This window comes from Naumovozyma dairenensis, chromosome 9, assembly GCF_000227115.2.
Source record: "Naumovozyma dairenensis CBS 421 chromosome 9, complete genome".
Lineage (NCBI taxonomy): Eukaryota > Fungi > Ascomycota > Saccharomycetes > Saccharomycetales > Saccharomycetaceae > Naumovozyma > Naumovozyma dairenensis.
This window is the reverse complement of record NC_016487.1, coordinates 145,958-163,579: the sequence shown is the minus strand read 5'-3', so window position 1 is coordinate 163,579 and position 17,622 is coordinate 145,958. Positions and strand designations below refer to the sequence as shown.

General features: G+C 33.4%; 8 protein-coding genes across 8 annotated transcripts; 7 read left to right on the top strand and 1 right to left on the bottom strand.

Moving 5' to 3' along the window:
- Positions 1 to 266: 266 nt before the first annotated feature.
- Positions 267 to 3,368, top strand: NDAI0I00740 (uncharacterized protein; the record flags this gene model as incomplete). Its single annotated transcript, XM_003671838.1, has 1 exon — positions 267 to 3,368. The coding sequence occupies one exon, from the start codon at positions 267 to 269 to the stop codon at positions 3,366 to 3,368; it is 3,102 nt and encodes a 1,033-aa protein (XP_003671886.1).
- Positions 3,369 to 3,694: 326 nt separating this feature from the next.
- On the top strand, positions 3,695 to 4,690 carry SPG5 (Spg5p; the record flags this gene model as incomplete). The annotated part of the gene is made up of 1 exon (XM_003671837.1): positions 3,695 to 4,690. The coding sequence occupies one exon, from the start codon at positions 3,695 to 3,697 to the stop codon at positions 4,688 to 4,690; it is 996 nt and encodes a 331-aa protein (XP_003671885.1).
- A 403-nt stretch (positions 4,691 to 5,093) lies between these two features.
- On the top strand, positions 5,094 to 7,343 carry GYL1 (Gyl1p; the record flags this gene model as incomplete). The annotated part of the gene is made up of 1 exon (XM_003671836.1): positions 5,094 to 7,343. One exon carries the CDS (start codon positions 5,094 to 5,096, stop codon positions 7,341 to 7,343), a length of 2,250 nt encoding a protein of 749 aa, XP_003671884.1.
- A 318-nt stretch (positions 7,344 to 7,661) lies between these two features.
- Positions 7,662 to 8,522, top strand: MRPL24 (mitochondrial 54S ribosomal protein bL28m; the record flags this gene model as incomplete). The annotated part of the gene is made up of 1 exon (XM_003671835.1): positions 7,662 to 8,522. One exon carries the CDS (start codon positions 7,662 to 7,664, stop codon positions 8,520 to 8,522), a length of 861 nt encoding a protein of 286 aa, XP_003671883.1.
- A 507-nt stretch (positions 8,523 to 9,029) lies between these two features.
- On the top strand, positions 9,030 to 9,825 carry RPL36A (60S ribosomal protein eL36; the record flags this gene model as incomplete). Its single annotated transcript, XM_003671834.1, has 2 exons — positions 9,030 to 9,045; positions 9,539 to 9,825. The coding sequence occupies 2 exons, from the start codon at positions 9,030 to 9,032 to the stop codon at positions 9,823 to 9,825; spliced, it is 303 nt and encodes a 100-aa protein (XP_003671882.1).
- Positions 9,826 to 10,869: 1,044 nt separating this feature from the next.
- CMC4 (Cmc4p) lies at positions 10,870 to 11,067 on the bottom strand (the record flags this gene model as incomplete). The annotated part of the gene is made up of 1 exon (XM_003671833.1): positions 10,870 to 11,067. The coding sequence occupies one exon, from the start codon at positions 11,065 to 11,067 to the stop codon at positions 10,870 to 10,872; it is 198 nt and encodes a 65-aa protein (XP_003671881.1).
- Positions 11,068 to 12,899: 1,832 nt separating this feature from the next.
- ICY1 (Icy1p) lies at positions 12,900 to 13,490 on the top strand (the record flags this gene model as incomplete). Its single annotated transcript, XM_003671832.1, has 1 exon — positions 12,900 to 13,490. The coding sequence occupies one exon, from the start codon at positions 12,900 to 12,902 to the stop codon at positions 13,488 to 13,490; it is 591 nt and encodes a 196-aa protein (XP_003671880.1).
- A 737-nt stretch (positions 13,491 to 14,227) lies between these two features.
- Positions 14,228 to 17,485, top strand: NDAI0I00670 (uncharacterized protein; the record flags this gene model as incomplete). The annotated part of the gene is made up of 1 exon (XM_003671831.1): positions 14,228 to 17,485. The coding sequence occupies one exon, from the start codon at positions 14,228 to 14,230 to the stop codon at positions 17,483 to 17,485; it is 3,258 nt and encodes a 1,085-aa protein (XP_003671879.1).
- Positions 17,486 to 17,622: the final 137 nt, after the last annotated feature.

The following is a 17,622-nucleotide window of genomic DNA, read 5'->3' as shown; positions in this document are numbered from 1 at the left end:
AAGAAGAAGAAGAAGAAGAAGAAGAAGAAGAAGAACTCGTCGTACTATATACTATATGTATACTCCTGATGAGCTTCGGAAGGAGGATAGTTGTCCTCCCCCTTCTTCTTAATGAAACCGCCCGTGATGATCCCTTATATATTAGTAACTTGAACTTGGAAATATTCAAAATATGGTAAAAGGCCTTGTTCTCGTGGTAGCTATCGTCATCACTGATTCCTGTTGACTACTGTCCCCTACTACTGCACTTCCATACCTCTTCCCTAATGTCTTCACCAGAAGCAATCGAACAAGCCTGTGATAATTGTAGGTTGAAGAAATTGAAGTGTTCGAAACATTTCCCTAAATGTGGACAATGTTTGAAAAATAATTGGCCTTGTATTTATTCTCCAAAAGTGAAAAGATCACCATTGACAAGGGTACATTTGACTAACTTAGAGAATAAATTGGAAAAATTGGAAAATTTATTCAATAAATTGTTGCCTAATGAAAACATTAATGAAATTTTACAAAAATTTGATAGCAATGACGATGACGATGGCGACGAAAGTAATAAATTTAAACTCTTGGAAAAGATAAAAAGTAATATCAATTCGAATAACATTCCGTCACGGCAGCATGTTCCTTTAAAAGATGAAGAAAAAAAAGTGAAATCAAATGACTCAGCTACAACAATGGAACGATACTCAGTACCTAGAGAACCAATGCATGGGTTTGATTGGGATGAAACTGTAAACAACGAAAAGAACCAGCATAAGAAATCATCATTATTAGATGAAATGTGTCTCCTAAATACTGACTTAAATAATAAAGGTTATTTTGGTTCAAAATCACAAATATCTCATTTACGTTCCATCGGATTTGATTCCCAACAATTTCAACCTACAAGAAGAAAAATCACTACTATTAACTATAACAATGTTAAAGAAGAACTACCTCTCAATGGTTCCCATTCCCATTATATCTCTCTTGAGATGGAATCATCTTTTATAGAAAGTTATTTCCGAAATTTCCATGTTTATTATCCTATACTCAATAAAGAATCATTTATGAAAAGAATACGATCGCATCAATCCAATACTAACAATAATCATACAACAAATGATGACGATGAGTTTTTCTTCCAAAATATTCTATATAATATGGTACTTGCAATAGGTTCATGGTGTTTAGAAGAATATAGTAAGAAAAAAATTGATTCAATATTTTATACAAAGGCAATAAATTCAATCGATGGTCAAATCTTTGAAAATGGATCGATAATTTTAATTATCGCATTCTATCTACTATCAAAATATTGTCAATGGACAGAAAATCCAAATTCTTCATATATTTATATCGGCCATTCCATTAAAATGGCAATTTCAATAGGTTTATTTAAAGAATTACCAGAAAAGTCCATTCCATCATCCTCTTCATCATCATCATCAAGCAATATAGTTGAACAAAGAAGAAGAATTTGGTGGTGCCTTTCCAATCATGATTTCCAATTATCAATCTTGTTTGATAGACCTTCACAAATTTCAAATCATATAAATGATAATAATCTCGCATCAATTAATTTACCAACTCCAATTAGTGACGATAAATTTACATTTTTAACTAATGCAAATAATACAATACCAACTATTTATGATGGTATAATTCATATTGCGTCATTATATCAATATTTCAAACGCACAATATCAAACTATAACAATACAATAAGTTTGAAAAATGGATTAAAAATAATAGATGAAATTAAAAATTTAACTACTAAATTACCATTTTTCTTACAATATAGAAACCATACAACATCATCCGCCAAGTTAATAGTATACGATCATAAACATCCATGGGTAGAATTTACTAAACATTTGATCTTTTGGGAACAACAATATTTAATACTTTACATCTTAAGAAATTTAAAATTTTCAACAAAGAATGATTCATTAAGAGATTTAAAAACTTGTGAATGTATATTATTTGAAGTTACAGAATGGACAATAAATTCAATATCATCATTCGTTAATAATAAAAACAATAGCACGACCACCACAAATCAGGAAAACAAATCCATGAATAAATTAGAATCTTGGTACTGCATCTTTTATTCATTCAATTCAGTATTGCTACCATTAACTAGTTTAATTTCAAACACAAATAAAAAAACAACTACGACAAGTTTGAAGACAATTAATAAATGTCGTCAACAATTGAAATCTAATATCAAAATATTACAACAATTAAAAAAATCGAATATTAAAAGTTGTGAGAAATTCATTCAAATCTTAGATGAAATTTGTAATTTCGAAACAACTGATTCTGATGATATTGACAGAAGGCCGACCAAAATATTCAAACCATCATTAAAAATGACTCCAACTCCAAAGCATGATACAAAAATACAACAACAACAACAACAACAACAACAACAACAACAACAACAACAACAACAAGAACCATATAAGTTTCATAATAATATTGAAGAAATTACCACACCAAATAATGTTGAAAATAACGATACGTCATTCCTTCCTCATGAAAAGGTAACTTGCTTGTTACCACCAATTACTGAAATGACCACACCAAGTCCTCATTCACAAAATCAAGAAACCATCCCTTCTAACACTTTCATCCCTATCCCTAACCACCTGGATTCCAAAGATGGGAATATAAAGAAAATTAATACTCTAGAAACTACAACAACAACAACAACAACAACAATACTACCAAGCATGAGCCGAAGAGGTAGTATCATTTCTATAAACTCGCCCTCATCATCATCATCTACACATGATCATCGCTCAATGTTAAACCCACAAATCCCATTAACTCCCTCTGCATTATTTGGTAATAATCATTCATTTGCTTCAAATTTACAACATCCAATGCAATCATTTGGAAGTATGAATATACTTGAACCACAACAACAACACCAAAATGGATACGTCATGCAATTATCACCAACCGGGAATGAAATGGCAATGAACGTATATGATAATACTTTACATCTATTAATAGATGATACTGAAACAGATAATAATACTAATAATAATAACACTGCTGAGAATAACAATGCATTTGGAATGAATATGGAAAGACAAAATTCATTAAAATCAACATTCCCAAATTGGTCTAATTCAAATAGTACATCAAATAATTTTAACAACTTGAATTTATTTTCATCCTTAACGCCGAACCTTCCATCAACCACTTCATCACCTCATCCGAATTTGTACCAGCAACAGCAACCACAACCGCCATCACCACAACAGCAAGCGCAGGGAGCCAATTCCACTTCATCAAATATGTTTGGTATCCCCCCGGGGTTGTTTCAAACCACTACCCTTGATGATGTCTACACTTATTTATTTAACGACGTATAGGACTATGTATGCAGCATCGAAAGACTCCTCTCTTCTCTTTCATTCATTCACTCTTGTAATAATGTCTACAATATTATTATTATTATTATTATTATTATTACTATAACATGTGACTGTGACGTTTTCTCTCTCTCACATTAACTGGCGTCGCGGCTTAGTCGGCATAATAGAAGTATATATATATATATATATATGTATGTAAAAGTTAAGAGATGACCTAAACTCCAAAAAAAGAATCTTATATATCATCAAGATCATCGTTGTGGATCTGAGATCAAACCCTTGACCTTACCGATTAGGACCATAAAACACATACGTCAAGATTAATGTCACCAACTAACTTAACTAAATGGCTTAACGTTACGAAGAAACAACTTCGCCAAGTCGGTAAATTGATTGATTCCAGATTGACTGGATTAATCAACAGACATCTTAAAGTACCACCAGCATCTACTATTAATAGAAGATCAGAACATATACCAGCTCGAATCCCAATCCCTGTTCCTATCAAAGTAAGAAATGGTAACTTTTTACTCTTCAATATTCGCTCTCTTCCGCTTCTCAATAGTCAGATAATAAGGAAGCCCACACCCTTCATTTCACCCATAAAGGCATATTGTTTAGATAGATATAATAGGTTTATCAATACAGATAAGGTGAAAACCCCTACCGTTATATCATCATATCCTAACTACTACAATTCATTAGATTATAGTATTCTGAGAAACAAGATTCTAAACGGACGACCATTCTTTTCTATCGCATCAATTACTTCCACCAGAGATGCAGTGAAATGGTTAATTTCATCATCATTTAATGTTTCTCCAATGAAAAAACTAGTAAATGATTATAAAATGCACCAATTAATGAAACAACAAGCTATATCGCCAGATGTAGGTTGTTACATTGAATTCAAATTACCAAATACATATACATACCCCTACACCTCATCATCATCATCAACTACTTTCTTAGATCATGACATGGTGTCACAATGGGAAAAACATTTAAATGATCAGATTCAAATTGCTAGAGATATACAATCATCCATATCAAATATCTTTGAAACGTATGGATCATTACCAATCACTTCATCCAACAAAGATGGAGTCATAAGGATCCATTTCCCTAACGCCACAGTGAATGAGACAGAAAATTTGATCTCGACTCTAGATATCGCCAACGGGATAATCTACAAAGACGACGAAAACGCCACTGTCTCGATTCTAGATGATACAATGTCTAACTGGACGTCATTTGCAGATTTACATACATTTTCACCAATATTGTCTGATATCGATTTATCTGCGTCTGCATGTTGAACCGTATTTTTACAAGAGATATTATTCCATACAAACATATACACACATACATATATTTTCGCTATATAACTTTTTTTTTAATGATATTCATGATCATGTTCTTAACTAATATCTTCGTTATATAGATATATATATATTCTTTCTTTCTATGTATTTATGTTTGTTATTCCAGATATAGACTAAGTAGTTGTTTTCTTTCACGGGCGCCTACATTCCACGTGACATTACATGACATAACATATTCAATTAGGGAAAACTTCCATGCAATAATATCGATGAACAATTGAATGAAAAAAGAAATATTTCATATCATTGCACTGAGGCCAAGAGGCATTGAAACAAATATACACACAATCGTATTGATTGCTGAATTACATACATTCACGAATACAATTGAAAAAAAATGTCTGCAAAAGAAGAAGAAGAAAATATTAAGGTCGAACCCCATCGCCGGGATACCGAGGATGCCGATGGTGAATTCACCTTCGAAGGAAGTAATAATGATGATGATAATACAAAGGTGGATGAAACTCCTCTTGGTGATAAATCTGTATCGGATGGAGAGCATGATAGTAAGCAAGAAGATGAAGACGAAATTGATTTAAATGCTGTTCCTGAAGAACAAATTGAACCGGAAGAAGCAGAAGAAGAAGAAGAAGACAATGCTGAATCAAACGAATCGAATAGAGTCGACGAACCGACAATTGGTACATCGTTTAGTGATGTTGATTTGACTAGAACACCAATCGATTTCGTACAAGATCATACTACTGCTAAGGCTGAAAGAGACATTCCAATTCCAATTCCAAACGAAATAGTCAATCAAACCAATAGGACTCATTCTGAAGTAGAACATGATTTGAAAAACATTACTGCTCCAGGTTTACCACCAAGGAAAAGCATCGAGGCTGAAGCTGAAGCAAAGCCTGACGCCGAAATGGCAACACCATCTCTTCCACCAGTATTACCTCCAAGAACAAACCTAGAAAAAAATCTCAACGAGGGGAAGAATGAACCTGGACTTACACCATCACCTTCTCCTTCTTCAATGGGAACCAAATCAGGCCCATCTTTACCACCAAGAAAAGTACCTCCTCCACCAATAGAAGGGGAGCAATCATCCCTACCTCCACCGCCTCTACCACATCGAGCAGCTACTACATTACTACTTCAAAATTACAACAAAATGCACGAACAAACAGATCAGAAGTTTGAATTACCAATCGGATTTACCATTACCGATGAAAATGTCCCTAAAATATGGATTCAATTCATTCAAGCTCCAGAATTCACTCTAGATAATCATGGTAAGGCATTATATACAGAATTAATTACAAATGGAATCTCCACATCAATCCGTCCCATTGTTTGGCAATGTTTCTCAAACGTATGCACCATCTCCAAGGACGAGTACAATTCATTCATTCAGGGTGATACTGATAACAACAACAACGACGACTCCTCCAAAGTAAGACGCATCATTGACGCATATTTAAAATCGAACAATAATTTAATTTCATATTCATCGGAAATGGACTCATACGTGGCTCCAATTTTGGAAGCGTGCTCCAATGATGATGAATTACACACCTTCAGTCTTTTCACAAAATTAATGGATGGCTATGGATTAAAGGGATTATATCATAATAATGTTGGGATGGGTTTATTACTTTATTATTATGGTAGGTCATTGGAAATGAATTGTCCTGATCTTTATAATTATTTGATTAAAGTTGGAATCAAATCGAACATGTATGCCAAGGATTGGTTCTTGACATGCTTTGGCAATGTCTTGAAATTCGATTCCCTTTGTAAAGCTCGTATTTTGGATGTTATCTTTGCTGAAGGGTTGAATTGTTTAGTGAGGTTTGCAGTTATTCCAATGATTAAAAATGAAAGTAAATTGATGGATTTGGAATTTGATTCAATATTAACGTTTATTAAAGAACAAATATTTTTACACTATTACGAAAATGGTGAATCAACTGAAGAGGATAAGGTTGATATGGATAATAGTCAAGAAGTGGATACGGCTAGTGTTGTCCATATTAATATGAATCAAGCAATTTTCAATATTGATAGATTTATTGAAGAAGCTATGAATGAAATTGAATTGACACCCATGATTATAAATAATTTTACAAATGAATACGAGGAGATACATAGGATGGAAAAGGAAAAGGAAGAAGCTTTTGAAATGATTAAATCTAGAAATATGAAATTACAAAGACAAGTTCATAAACTAGAAGCAGATTATACGGCGTTAAATAGAGAGCATGTTATGATGGCAAACGAATTAGTTAAGAATAAACTAAATATCGCAGGGATAGAAAAGGAAAATTTAGATTTAAGATTAGAAGTTGTTAAGATTAAGAAACAAATTGAAGAAGAGATCAATTGCCAAAAGGCACAAAATAATGATGATGCAATCCCAAAGAAATTAGAGCAAGAAATTGAGGCAACATTAAAGAAAAATGAGAAAGTAATGAGACAAAATTTAGTGTTTCAAGATAAAATTAATGAATTGGAAAGACAAGTGGAAGAAATCAAGATTGCCACGGAAAATGGTGTTCCATTAAGTGGCGAGGTAGATTCTAGAAGGCCAGCTATATTGGGCTCAGGTTGGCAAGGTATTAGGAAAGTGTTCAAATAACGAGTGTCTTATTATATACACACACATATATATATATATATTATGTTGTTTAAAGAAAAGTACTATCTGCATGGAGTTCAAGAATATATATTCATGTCAATTGCTTTGTCTGGTTCTGTTCTACTTTTTATAAGTTCATGGACTCGAAGGGCTCTGTGAATGTTGTATCGGATAATTCCGAAGTTTTGAATTTTGGAAATCTAAAACAACTGTTTGATAAGGGAGAGAGGATTCAAATACAAGGAAGAGAAGATGCGTCAAATTTAGAACAGAGTAAGAAGAAGGAAGGGAGGTCACACAAGGGATCATTTCTAGATTATGATGAAGTCCAATTTTGCGAGCACCGTTAACACCTTCATATCGAAAAGGTCATTTGCTTCAACTGCATATCCATTACGACAATGGAAATTGATTGAATCGAGGAACGTAGGAATTAAACCACGATATAAAGTTGGCGACCCTCGTCCAATTTACATACCCAAGGAACGTCTTAAGTTCCCAGATTACAAATATGGTGAATCGAATATTTTCAAACAAAGTAATAAAGGATTGTACGGAGGATCTTTTGTTCAATATGGGAATAGCATCTCTGAAAGTAAACAGAAAACAAGAAGACGATGGTTACCTAATATTGTTAAGAAAGGCCTATGGAGTGAAACGTTAGGTAGAAATATTAGTATTAAACTTACTACTAAAGTTTTGAAGACAATTAGTAAGGAAGGTGGGATTGATAACTATTTGATAAAGGATAAATCCGCAAGAATAAAAGAGTTGGGTCCCACAGGTTGGAAGTTGCGCTATTTGGTATTGAAGAAAAAAGAACTTGATGAAATTGAAGCACGTCAACTTGAAAATAAGATTGTAAAGGATGATGGTACAGAAACACAATTCTATTCCACTGAAATATTGAATGGTGAAAAGGTCCATATCATTGTGGGTAAGAGGAAATTATTAAAGTACCTATACCCATTAGAAAAATTGGAAAGTGTGGCTAATAGTGAATTCATGGATTATAAGAGATTCATTGAACTTTACGCAAAGTGTTCATTTGGTGAAATAATATCAAAATTAAATGAACATAACTTTGATATGACAACAATTACAATTCCGTCCAAAAATGCTACAGCTTTAAACCAAGTAAATCATCATACTGAGCAATTTCATACAGCAGTTATCTGATTTTAGCAAATAGTGGGTATATTTTCTATTCTTTATTGCACTTGTAAATACAAATACATTGAGACTTACAGTTAGCGTTACCCTCTTGAGAGGGTTCTTCCAACTTTAAAAAAAACACAAAAAATGTGACAGTCATAAAATATTACACCCATACATTTAGAAACACCCGTGCCTTCTCTAAAATTATAATTGATTAAATATTTTCGCGATATTTTCTGTTCCGGCAAGAAGAAATCAATCAGTCAATGTTCGCTTCCAGTCCAAACAAAGCGGCTCGGCTTTTTTTTAACCTGGAAACTGGGTTAGGCTAAGCCCATGGGTCCCATGGATTTCCTTCCTGTATCAACGCCCAGAGGAAGCCTCTCTCCTGGTAGCATCTTTCGCAGTAAAACTAACTTAGATCTTTTAGTTAAGAGAAAAAGGATTGGAAATTATTAAAGTAATACCATTTTCCAAACAAAGATTAAACATAAATTCAAACACCCTAAGAATAATAATAGTACAAAAATGGCCACTAAGTCAGGTATGTGGAAAGATTTAACAGAAAAAAACAGTGAAATGCAATGGTAATCGACTGGAGAGATAATAGAATGAAATTTTGAATACAGCTAAAAGAGATCAAATCATATAAGACAATAGCTTACTGCAACGCGTCATATAACCCAAATATATTGCCGATGCTAAAAAGAGTGCAATATTATGCAGTACAACTTATAATCATCAACATCTGAATGAAACATTATTTTAGGAGAGAACAATTTGTTTTGTGCAATATTAAGCAAACGGAAATGATATATCCAAGTAAGAACATACTATTCTAAACAGTTCGTTATAGAACGTATCTTTTATTATGTGGATGACTTTTTGTTTTTATTCAACATTTCGTTTTAATACAAATCTTCAAAATGATGAACCTATTTACATTCTTTTTACCAAAACAATAATCAATGAATATGAATTACTAACAAATTTTTAAATTAAAACATTGTCTACTTTTAATTTATTTTTGAATATAGGAATCGCTGTTGGTTTGAACAAAGGTAAGAAGGTCACTTCTATGACCCCAGCCCCAAAGATCTCTTACAAGAAGGGTGTTTCTTCTAACAGAACTAAATTCGTTAGATCTCTAGTTAGAGAAATTGCTGGTTTAGCTCCATACGAAAGAAGATTAGTTGATTTGATCAGAAACTCTGGTGAAAAGAGAGCTAGAAAGGTCGCTAAGAAGAGATTAGGTTCTTTCAAGAGAGCTAAGGCTAAGGTTGAAGAAATGAACAACATCATTGCTGCTTCCCGTCGTCATTAAACTTAGTATATTATATAATTTTTTGAATGTATATATACATATATTAATAATATCAACAATTTAAACTTTTAATTCATTGAAACAAAAATCCTGCCGCCATCATTTAGAATCATATAAAGGGTGCATAGTTGGGTCATTATTGCTAACATACAAGGGGGCCACAGGAAGGGAAGAACGAAGGAATCTTTTGCAGTAAAAGGGAGCATTGCATAACGGTATCTTGACTGTTCAATAACTCCTATTAATTTATGGGTTAAGAGGAGTAAGCATTTGATTTACATCTATTTATTAAGAACAAACACCCGAATTACGAATAGAAAAAAATTTAAGGTTTTAGTGAGGAGCAAGTAAGTGTAAGTATATGGTTAAATTATTCGGGTTTATGTATGCTATATTGACACATATTCTCTGGCATTTCAATGATGTTACATATTATTTTGAAATTATTTCCAACCGGTTTACCCAATATTATTTACCTTTGATTGTTTTCATGTCACATTCTGGTCGTGGCCGATAATGGTTTTTTCAAACCCTGTTTAAAAAACTTATAGTGTTACCCGGGGAAGTATTTCGTATTAAGACAAATTTTTTCCTTCCCGCATAGAATAACCGGTTTGGCAATAGAAGAAAATTAAAAACTATTTAAGCAGCAGCATTTGATATTTTCTTATTTGACTCTCCATGCCAATTTCAATTAGTGTCTTGTTTTGGTATTATAAATTTTGATTTTTTAAAAGAACCAATAAACAATGTCTTTTATTAAATAGACACCCAGAGTCACGATTCGTTTTTAGGATGAAATATGCCAGTGAACGTATATATTCCATTCGTTGGGATCATACGGTAAGGTACTCGATATCTTACTGTCGTGCTCGCGGTTGATCTTAGATTAATCTTTTGCAAAAAGGAATTTGAAATGTATCTACCCTGGAAGTATGAACGAATATACTTATGATTAGATCCATCTTTATTACAAATTGCTCCAATTATAAATTTTTTTTCATCGTTATATGTGTTACGTAAGAAACAAACGGTTATCTTGCACTATATTGGTAAAAAATTAACTTTTTTAAGCCCACGTTGTTCCATTTTCAAATCAAGTAAATCTGGTAAGGGACAACATGGAGAACGTGCCTCGTTACTATTTTCCTTATAAAATTTTGAACAGCATTGATAAAGTTCATCGATCAATTTGGCACATTTAGATTCATCATAATTATTTTTCAATACGCAGTCTATCATGACTTATAGTTAGTAGCGAGTTAGCTAATTAATTAATTTATGTGATGTTGAAAAGACTTGATATCTAATTTAATTTTTCACTAGATTTTTTGATACGATGATATGACATACCTTGGATCCGACAAGCTTCTTGTTGACAAGGACTGGGCATAATGGTTAAGTTTTTTCTTCTGTAAGTTTTTGTTGTAGTCTTAGCCTTGGGAAAAATCGACCATCATGTACTAAATTTCTTCCTATTGATACATTTCACAAAAGTGAACGAATGTCTCTTATTTTAATCTTAGAAATACCCTCTTATCGTTGGAAGTTGCGTAAATTCTTATCGGCAAAAAAAGAAAAAGAACAAAATAGAAAGGGGAGATCTAACATAAGGGTAAACAAGATAAGAAATGAATGTTAGATAACCCATTAGCATATATATACGTAGAGTTACCATGGTGTATGATAAGAGACAGTGACCTTAAGAATTGATATAGTTATCTATCACGAATGTAACATATTGCATGGTCTATAAATCCCGCTACATACATACACACCTAATCTTAAATGTATTTACCATGTTTTTCGATTGGGCTTGAATAGCAAATATTCTTTTGTTCGCGCTCGTAATAACCGTGTTGTTTAATAATTTACTTTTTGAGTGACTTTAATCTTGATACAAATTAGTGTCACACATATGCAATATAGGGGAGCAAGAATAGAATTTGCTATGCGAGCTATGTAGGTGAAAGTTATTATTGAGGTATACAGCGATAGATATTAGTAACCAACAAACTCTAAAAATCAGTGTTTTATTTTTCTTCACCGTATCATGATACGAATCATCATCACTCTTGGAGACAGAATGAATGCGGAATTATTCCACGGTGGAAGGCTCGTTCTAGTCTGGGTTTATGAGTCTATACATTAAAAATGTGGCTCTCACACCCTGTTTTTTCTTGCTGGTTGGTTTGAAAGATTAGTTGGAGTCGAAGTAAGGCTGTATGTAGCTCGGAAGCTTACCTCGGAGGGGAGGGGAAGGGAGGAAATGATTTACAGAGTCTTTCCTTGTGTACTTGGTTGAGAGAGGAGAGGAGCTGAGGAAGAAGCGGAGATTTTAGCGCTTTTGTTTTTGCCGGCGACGGTGGGCGGACAGGCGGGTATTACGGGAGGGAGCGGGGGAGAAACTGTAAGAAGCGGGCCGTTTCTCTCCATGGAGAAGTTGCGAAGGTCCAGAATCGTTCTCTCAATTCCACGGTGAAAAATTTAAAATGAAACAAGACACGAGGGAAAAAAATAAGAGTCACAGTGAAACTTCTCTCTCCGCACCACAGTTTTCGCTTCATTTTGTTTTTGTTTTTGTTTTTGTGGGTGAGTGACCCGAACGCGTGCGAAGGAAATCTTCACTCACTTACTCACCACAGTTCCGGGCAGAAACTGCCGCACCGGTGTTCCGCGAATATTATTATTATTATTAATTTTTTTTTTCTAGGAGAAACATGTGTCATATTTTCATATCTCATATGGCACCACATTTAATAATAATTCGAATGATCTGTCATTAGCAATTACTAATATTTCTCGTAGCTCTAAGTAAAAAGAATTAGTTATTAAATCTCGTCTGATACATGAGATAGTAACCGTGAATATATATATATATATATATATCATGTTGATTGCGAAACTAAAACAGATCTATTCTAGTTATCAATAATCTTTTTTAAATATTAATTTTGTTTTATGTATACTTCAAAATAAGTGCCAATAAACAACATTGTACTTTCTATAATAAATTTAAATGGATAAATATAACAAAACACAAATAACCCAACCCCATTACAATAAGAAGTACAATGTCATTCCCAATCGAACTAATAGCGTCCACACAACAGGATGAAGATGTTTTTTCATTCTCTCTAAATAATCAATCCAACATTAATTACATGGATAAATTTCATCAACAACAAAATAAAAATAATATAATAACGCCCACATTCGGACAACAATCACATAATGGTGATTATGAAGATCAAGCTAACCTTGATGAGGAAGAAGAAATTGAAGATTTAAACCTTGATAACGGATACGGTGATGTTTCCTTATTAAATTCACCAATATCGTATAACAATAATATGAGAACGAATCAACAAGAACAAGAACAAGAACAAGAAAATGTACGTTACGAAGCATACCCAACAAGTAGTAGTAATTTTAACATGTTTGAAGAATATTCGAGTGCTCAAGATGATATATTTGAAATAGATACTCAACCATCTAGTGCTATTCAAACTCCAATAATACCAAATAATAACAATAATAACAATTGTTCTAATGAAGTTTCTGGTTCATATTCAATTACATCAAGTTCACCATATGCTAAATTGGCTGAATGTTATGGCAATGCAGCTCAACAAAATTATAGACTATGGTTATCTTCGTTCTAGACTGCCTCTCTGGTTTCTTTTTTGATTAGATAGAGAAAAACATATATACATTCATATCTATATATCTAATAATAGAAAACATTATCTAATATTCTATCAAAATGGCGACACACTTATAGTTTCCTTTCTTTATGTATTTTTATGGTAGGTAATTGTGTCACTGCGTATGTACGTATACTAACGAATAATGAGTTTTTTCCTACATGTAGTACCGGTCAGAAATGCCAAGGATACTACGAGTGCAGCCCCTTAAAACATAAAAATAAAAATAAGAAAAATTCAGGGGGGAGAGACGGGTAACGGATCAGATCGGACTGGTCTTGCCTCCCTTCCCCCCCCCCGCCGTTTACAGCCAGTTATGCCCTAATCGTTCGTCACCGTTAGTGTAATACATTATTAATAAGGTGAAGTTGGAATAATTCCTGACTGATTGACTGGCACAGTAGCATTGTAGCATTTGCCTTCCTGTGTTCTTCACTATGTAACACACACACATAGACAGATAGATAGATAGATGACACTACCATCTTCTGGCGCTGTACCGTGCGCTGCGTTAGGATTCTCAACAAGATATCCCCTTCAAGGGATACCCTTCTACTACCTATACGTATGCACACTCTATATAAATGACTAAAACGCCTTCCTAGACATATATAGCAACAATCACTCCTTCACTCCCTCCCTTCAAGCTATATATACTCAAATCTCAATAATCAAAGAACAAATACTGCGAGATTATGAACAACATACGTGAAAAGTTGGACGATACGACAATCGAAGAACACCGACTACATCAAAACAAAACACACGAAAAATACTGGTATAGATGGGGTCCCTACCTTAGTGAAAGAGCTTGGGCTACAGTCCGTGAAGATTATTCATACAATGGTGATGCATGGTCTCATTTCCCCTTTGAACATGCCAATTCTCGTGTCTTTAGATGGGGTGAAGATGGGCTGTTTGGAGTTTCTGATAATAAGGAATTCATTTGTTTGAATGTCGCTTTGTGGAATGGGAAAGATTGTAGATTGAAAGAAAGATTGTTTGGGTTGACTGGACCGCAGGGGAATCATGGTGAAGATGTTAAGGAATTGTATTATTATTTGGATAATACTCCTACTCACTCATATATGAAGGCATTGTATAAGTATCCATTTAAGAAGGCGTTCCCTTATGAGGAATTAGTGGAGGAGAATGGGAAAAGAGGCTATAAGGATAAAGAATTTGAAGTTTATGAAATTGATGGATTGTATCATGATAAAGAGACGGATGATGATCCTTATTATGATGTCTTTTTCGAAATGGCTAAAGATGATGAAAATCCAGATGATTTGAATTTTAGAATTACTGTGCATAATAGAAGTAAATTGGATTCCGGTGAACTTTACATTTCCCCCCAGATTTTCTTTAGAAATACTTGGGCTTTTAATCCGGAAGAATCGAAAAAATTAGGTGGGAAGCCAATTTTACAACAAGATGAGAAAAGTAATAATTTAATTCATGTTAAACATAGAAAATATGGTGATCGCCAAATTGTTTTCCAACCATCTCCAGGTGGATTCGGTAACCCAGAAGAAAATCAAGACCAACAACATGAAGTGGAAGATATCGATCCTGTTCTACTTTTCACTGAAAATGATTCCAATTTAGTCAAATTGTTCAATGAAAAGGAAAATCCAACTAAATATAGTAAAGACGCATTTGAAGAATATCTTGTCAATGGTAAAACCGATACAGTTAATCCAAACCATGAAGGTACTAAAGCATGTGCAGTTTATCATTTTAAAAATATTCCACCAAACGATTATGTTACAGTTAGATATAAATTTACAAACGATAGTGAAAACAAGATTTTCCCAACAAATGATATTTCCATAATCGATGAAGATGAATTTGATTCCATCTTTGATAAACGTGAACAAGAAGCTGATGAATTCTATTGGAGAATCACACCAATGCCCATTAGTGATGAATTAAGAAACGTTCAAAGACAAGCATTCGCAGGTTTAATGTGGACCAAACAATTTTATAATTTCACATATGATGCGTGGTATAATGGTGATCCAGATATTAAACCATTCCCACCACCAAATAGAGCTAATGGTAGAAACAAAAATTGGAGACATCTTTACATTGAAGATATCTTATCCATGCCTGATAAATGGGAATATCCATTTTTCGCTTCATGGGACACTGCATTCCATTGTATCCCATTAGCTATGATTGATCCTGAATTTGCCAAGAGACAATTAGATTTATTAACAAGAGAATGGTACATGCATCCAAATGGTCAAATTCCAGCATATGAATGGAATTTTAATGATGTTAATCCTCCAGTTCATGCATGGGCCGTGTATCGTGTCTTTAAGATTGAAAGAAATATTTATGGTCGTGAAGATCGTGTCTTCTTAGAAAGAGTTTTTCAAAAATTATTATTGAATTTCACTTGGTGGGTTAATCGTAAGGATTCAGAGGGGAAAAACGTTTTTGAAGGTGGTTTCCTTGGATTGGATAATATTGGTGTTTTTAATAGATCAGAACCTTTACCTACTGGTGGGACTTTGGAACAAGCTGATTCTACTGGTTGGATGGCTTTCTTCTCATTACAAATGTTAAATATCGCATTGGAATTAGCAAAAGAGAATCCTGTTTATGAAGATATTGCCTCCAAATTCTTTGAACATTTTATGTTGATTAGTGATTCTATTTCATTTGAATACGAACTTGGTAGAAATATGGAGGGTAATTGTGAAGAAGTCGCTAAACAAAACTTATGGAATGAAGAAGATCAATTTTATTACGATGCAATTACTTGGGATAGTAAAAATAGACAACAATTACCCATCAGATCTCTTGTTGGTTTGATTCCTTTATATGCTGCAATGACTTTAGAACCAAGAATTTTGGAGCAATTTCCTGGGTTTAAGAAAAGAGTGGATTGGTTCATTGAAAATAAACCAGAAATGTTTGGTAGAAATATTGTAACCATGACCAAGAAGGGTGTTGGTGAAAGATTATTATTATCATTAGTCAATAAGGATAGATTACAAGCCATATTGACAAGAATGTTAGATGAAAATGAATTCTTGTCATCGTACGGTATTAGATCTCTTTCTAAATATCATGAAAAGCATCCTTTTGAAATGGATGTTCATGGTCAACATTATAAAGTTCAATATTTACCTGGTGAATCTGATTCTGGTATGTTTGGTGGTAATTCTAATTGGAGAGGTCCAATTTGGTTAGCTACAAATTTCTTACTTATTGAATCACTACAAAGATTTTATTTGTATTATGGTAGTGATTTCAAAGTGGAATGTCCCGTTGGATCAGGAGAGTATTTAAACTTAGCTGAAGTGGCTGAAGAATTAGGTTATCGTATGATTCATTTATTTGTTCCAGATGATAACGGTGAAAGAGCAATCAATTATGGTCCATATAATAAATTTTTATCAACAGATCCATATTTCAAAGATTATGTTACATTTTTCGAGTATTTTGATGGTGATACTGGTAGAGGTCTTGGTGCTTCACATCAATGTGGTTGGACTGCATTGGTGGCCAAATGGATTAGTGACGTTGGTATGTCATGTATTAGATTACCAAGAACTCCAAGGGCATCAATTTCGACTATGAGGACAACAGATTCTGATATGATTGATGAAGTTAAATCGAAGAGATGGGCAAGACGTAAGAGTGCTAAATCATTGGTTAATTTTACTAGTAATGTATTAGAATTATCTGAAGAGGAGAAAAGACAACATACTCTTGGTGGTACTCATACTGGTTTAACACCACAAAGTAGTGTTTGTAGCAAGATAGCTAGAGATGCATTAGGAGAAGAAGTAGAAGAAGAAAACGAAGTAGAGATCTCATCACCAAGTGAACAAGTGAATGAAGAGGATAAAGATGGTGATAAAACTATTATAAACAAATTAAAGGATAAAATGAAGAAAATGAATTTTGTTAATAAATCTGAAGAAAATACCAAATGAAAAAACAAACGAACACAGGAAGTAAAAACCTTTTATAAACTAACCTGTCTATAAAATTTATATAGTGTAAATAGTCTACATGAGAAAAAAATCTATACATATTATTTTTTAGGAACGTTTTGAATGTATACGAAAAC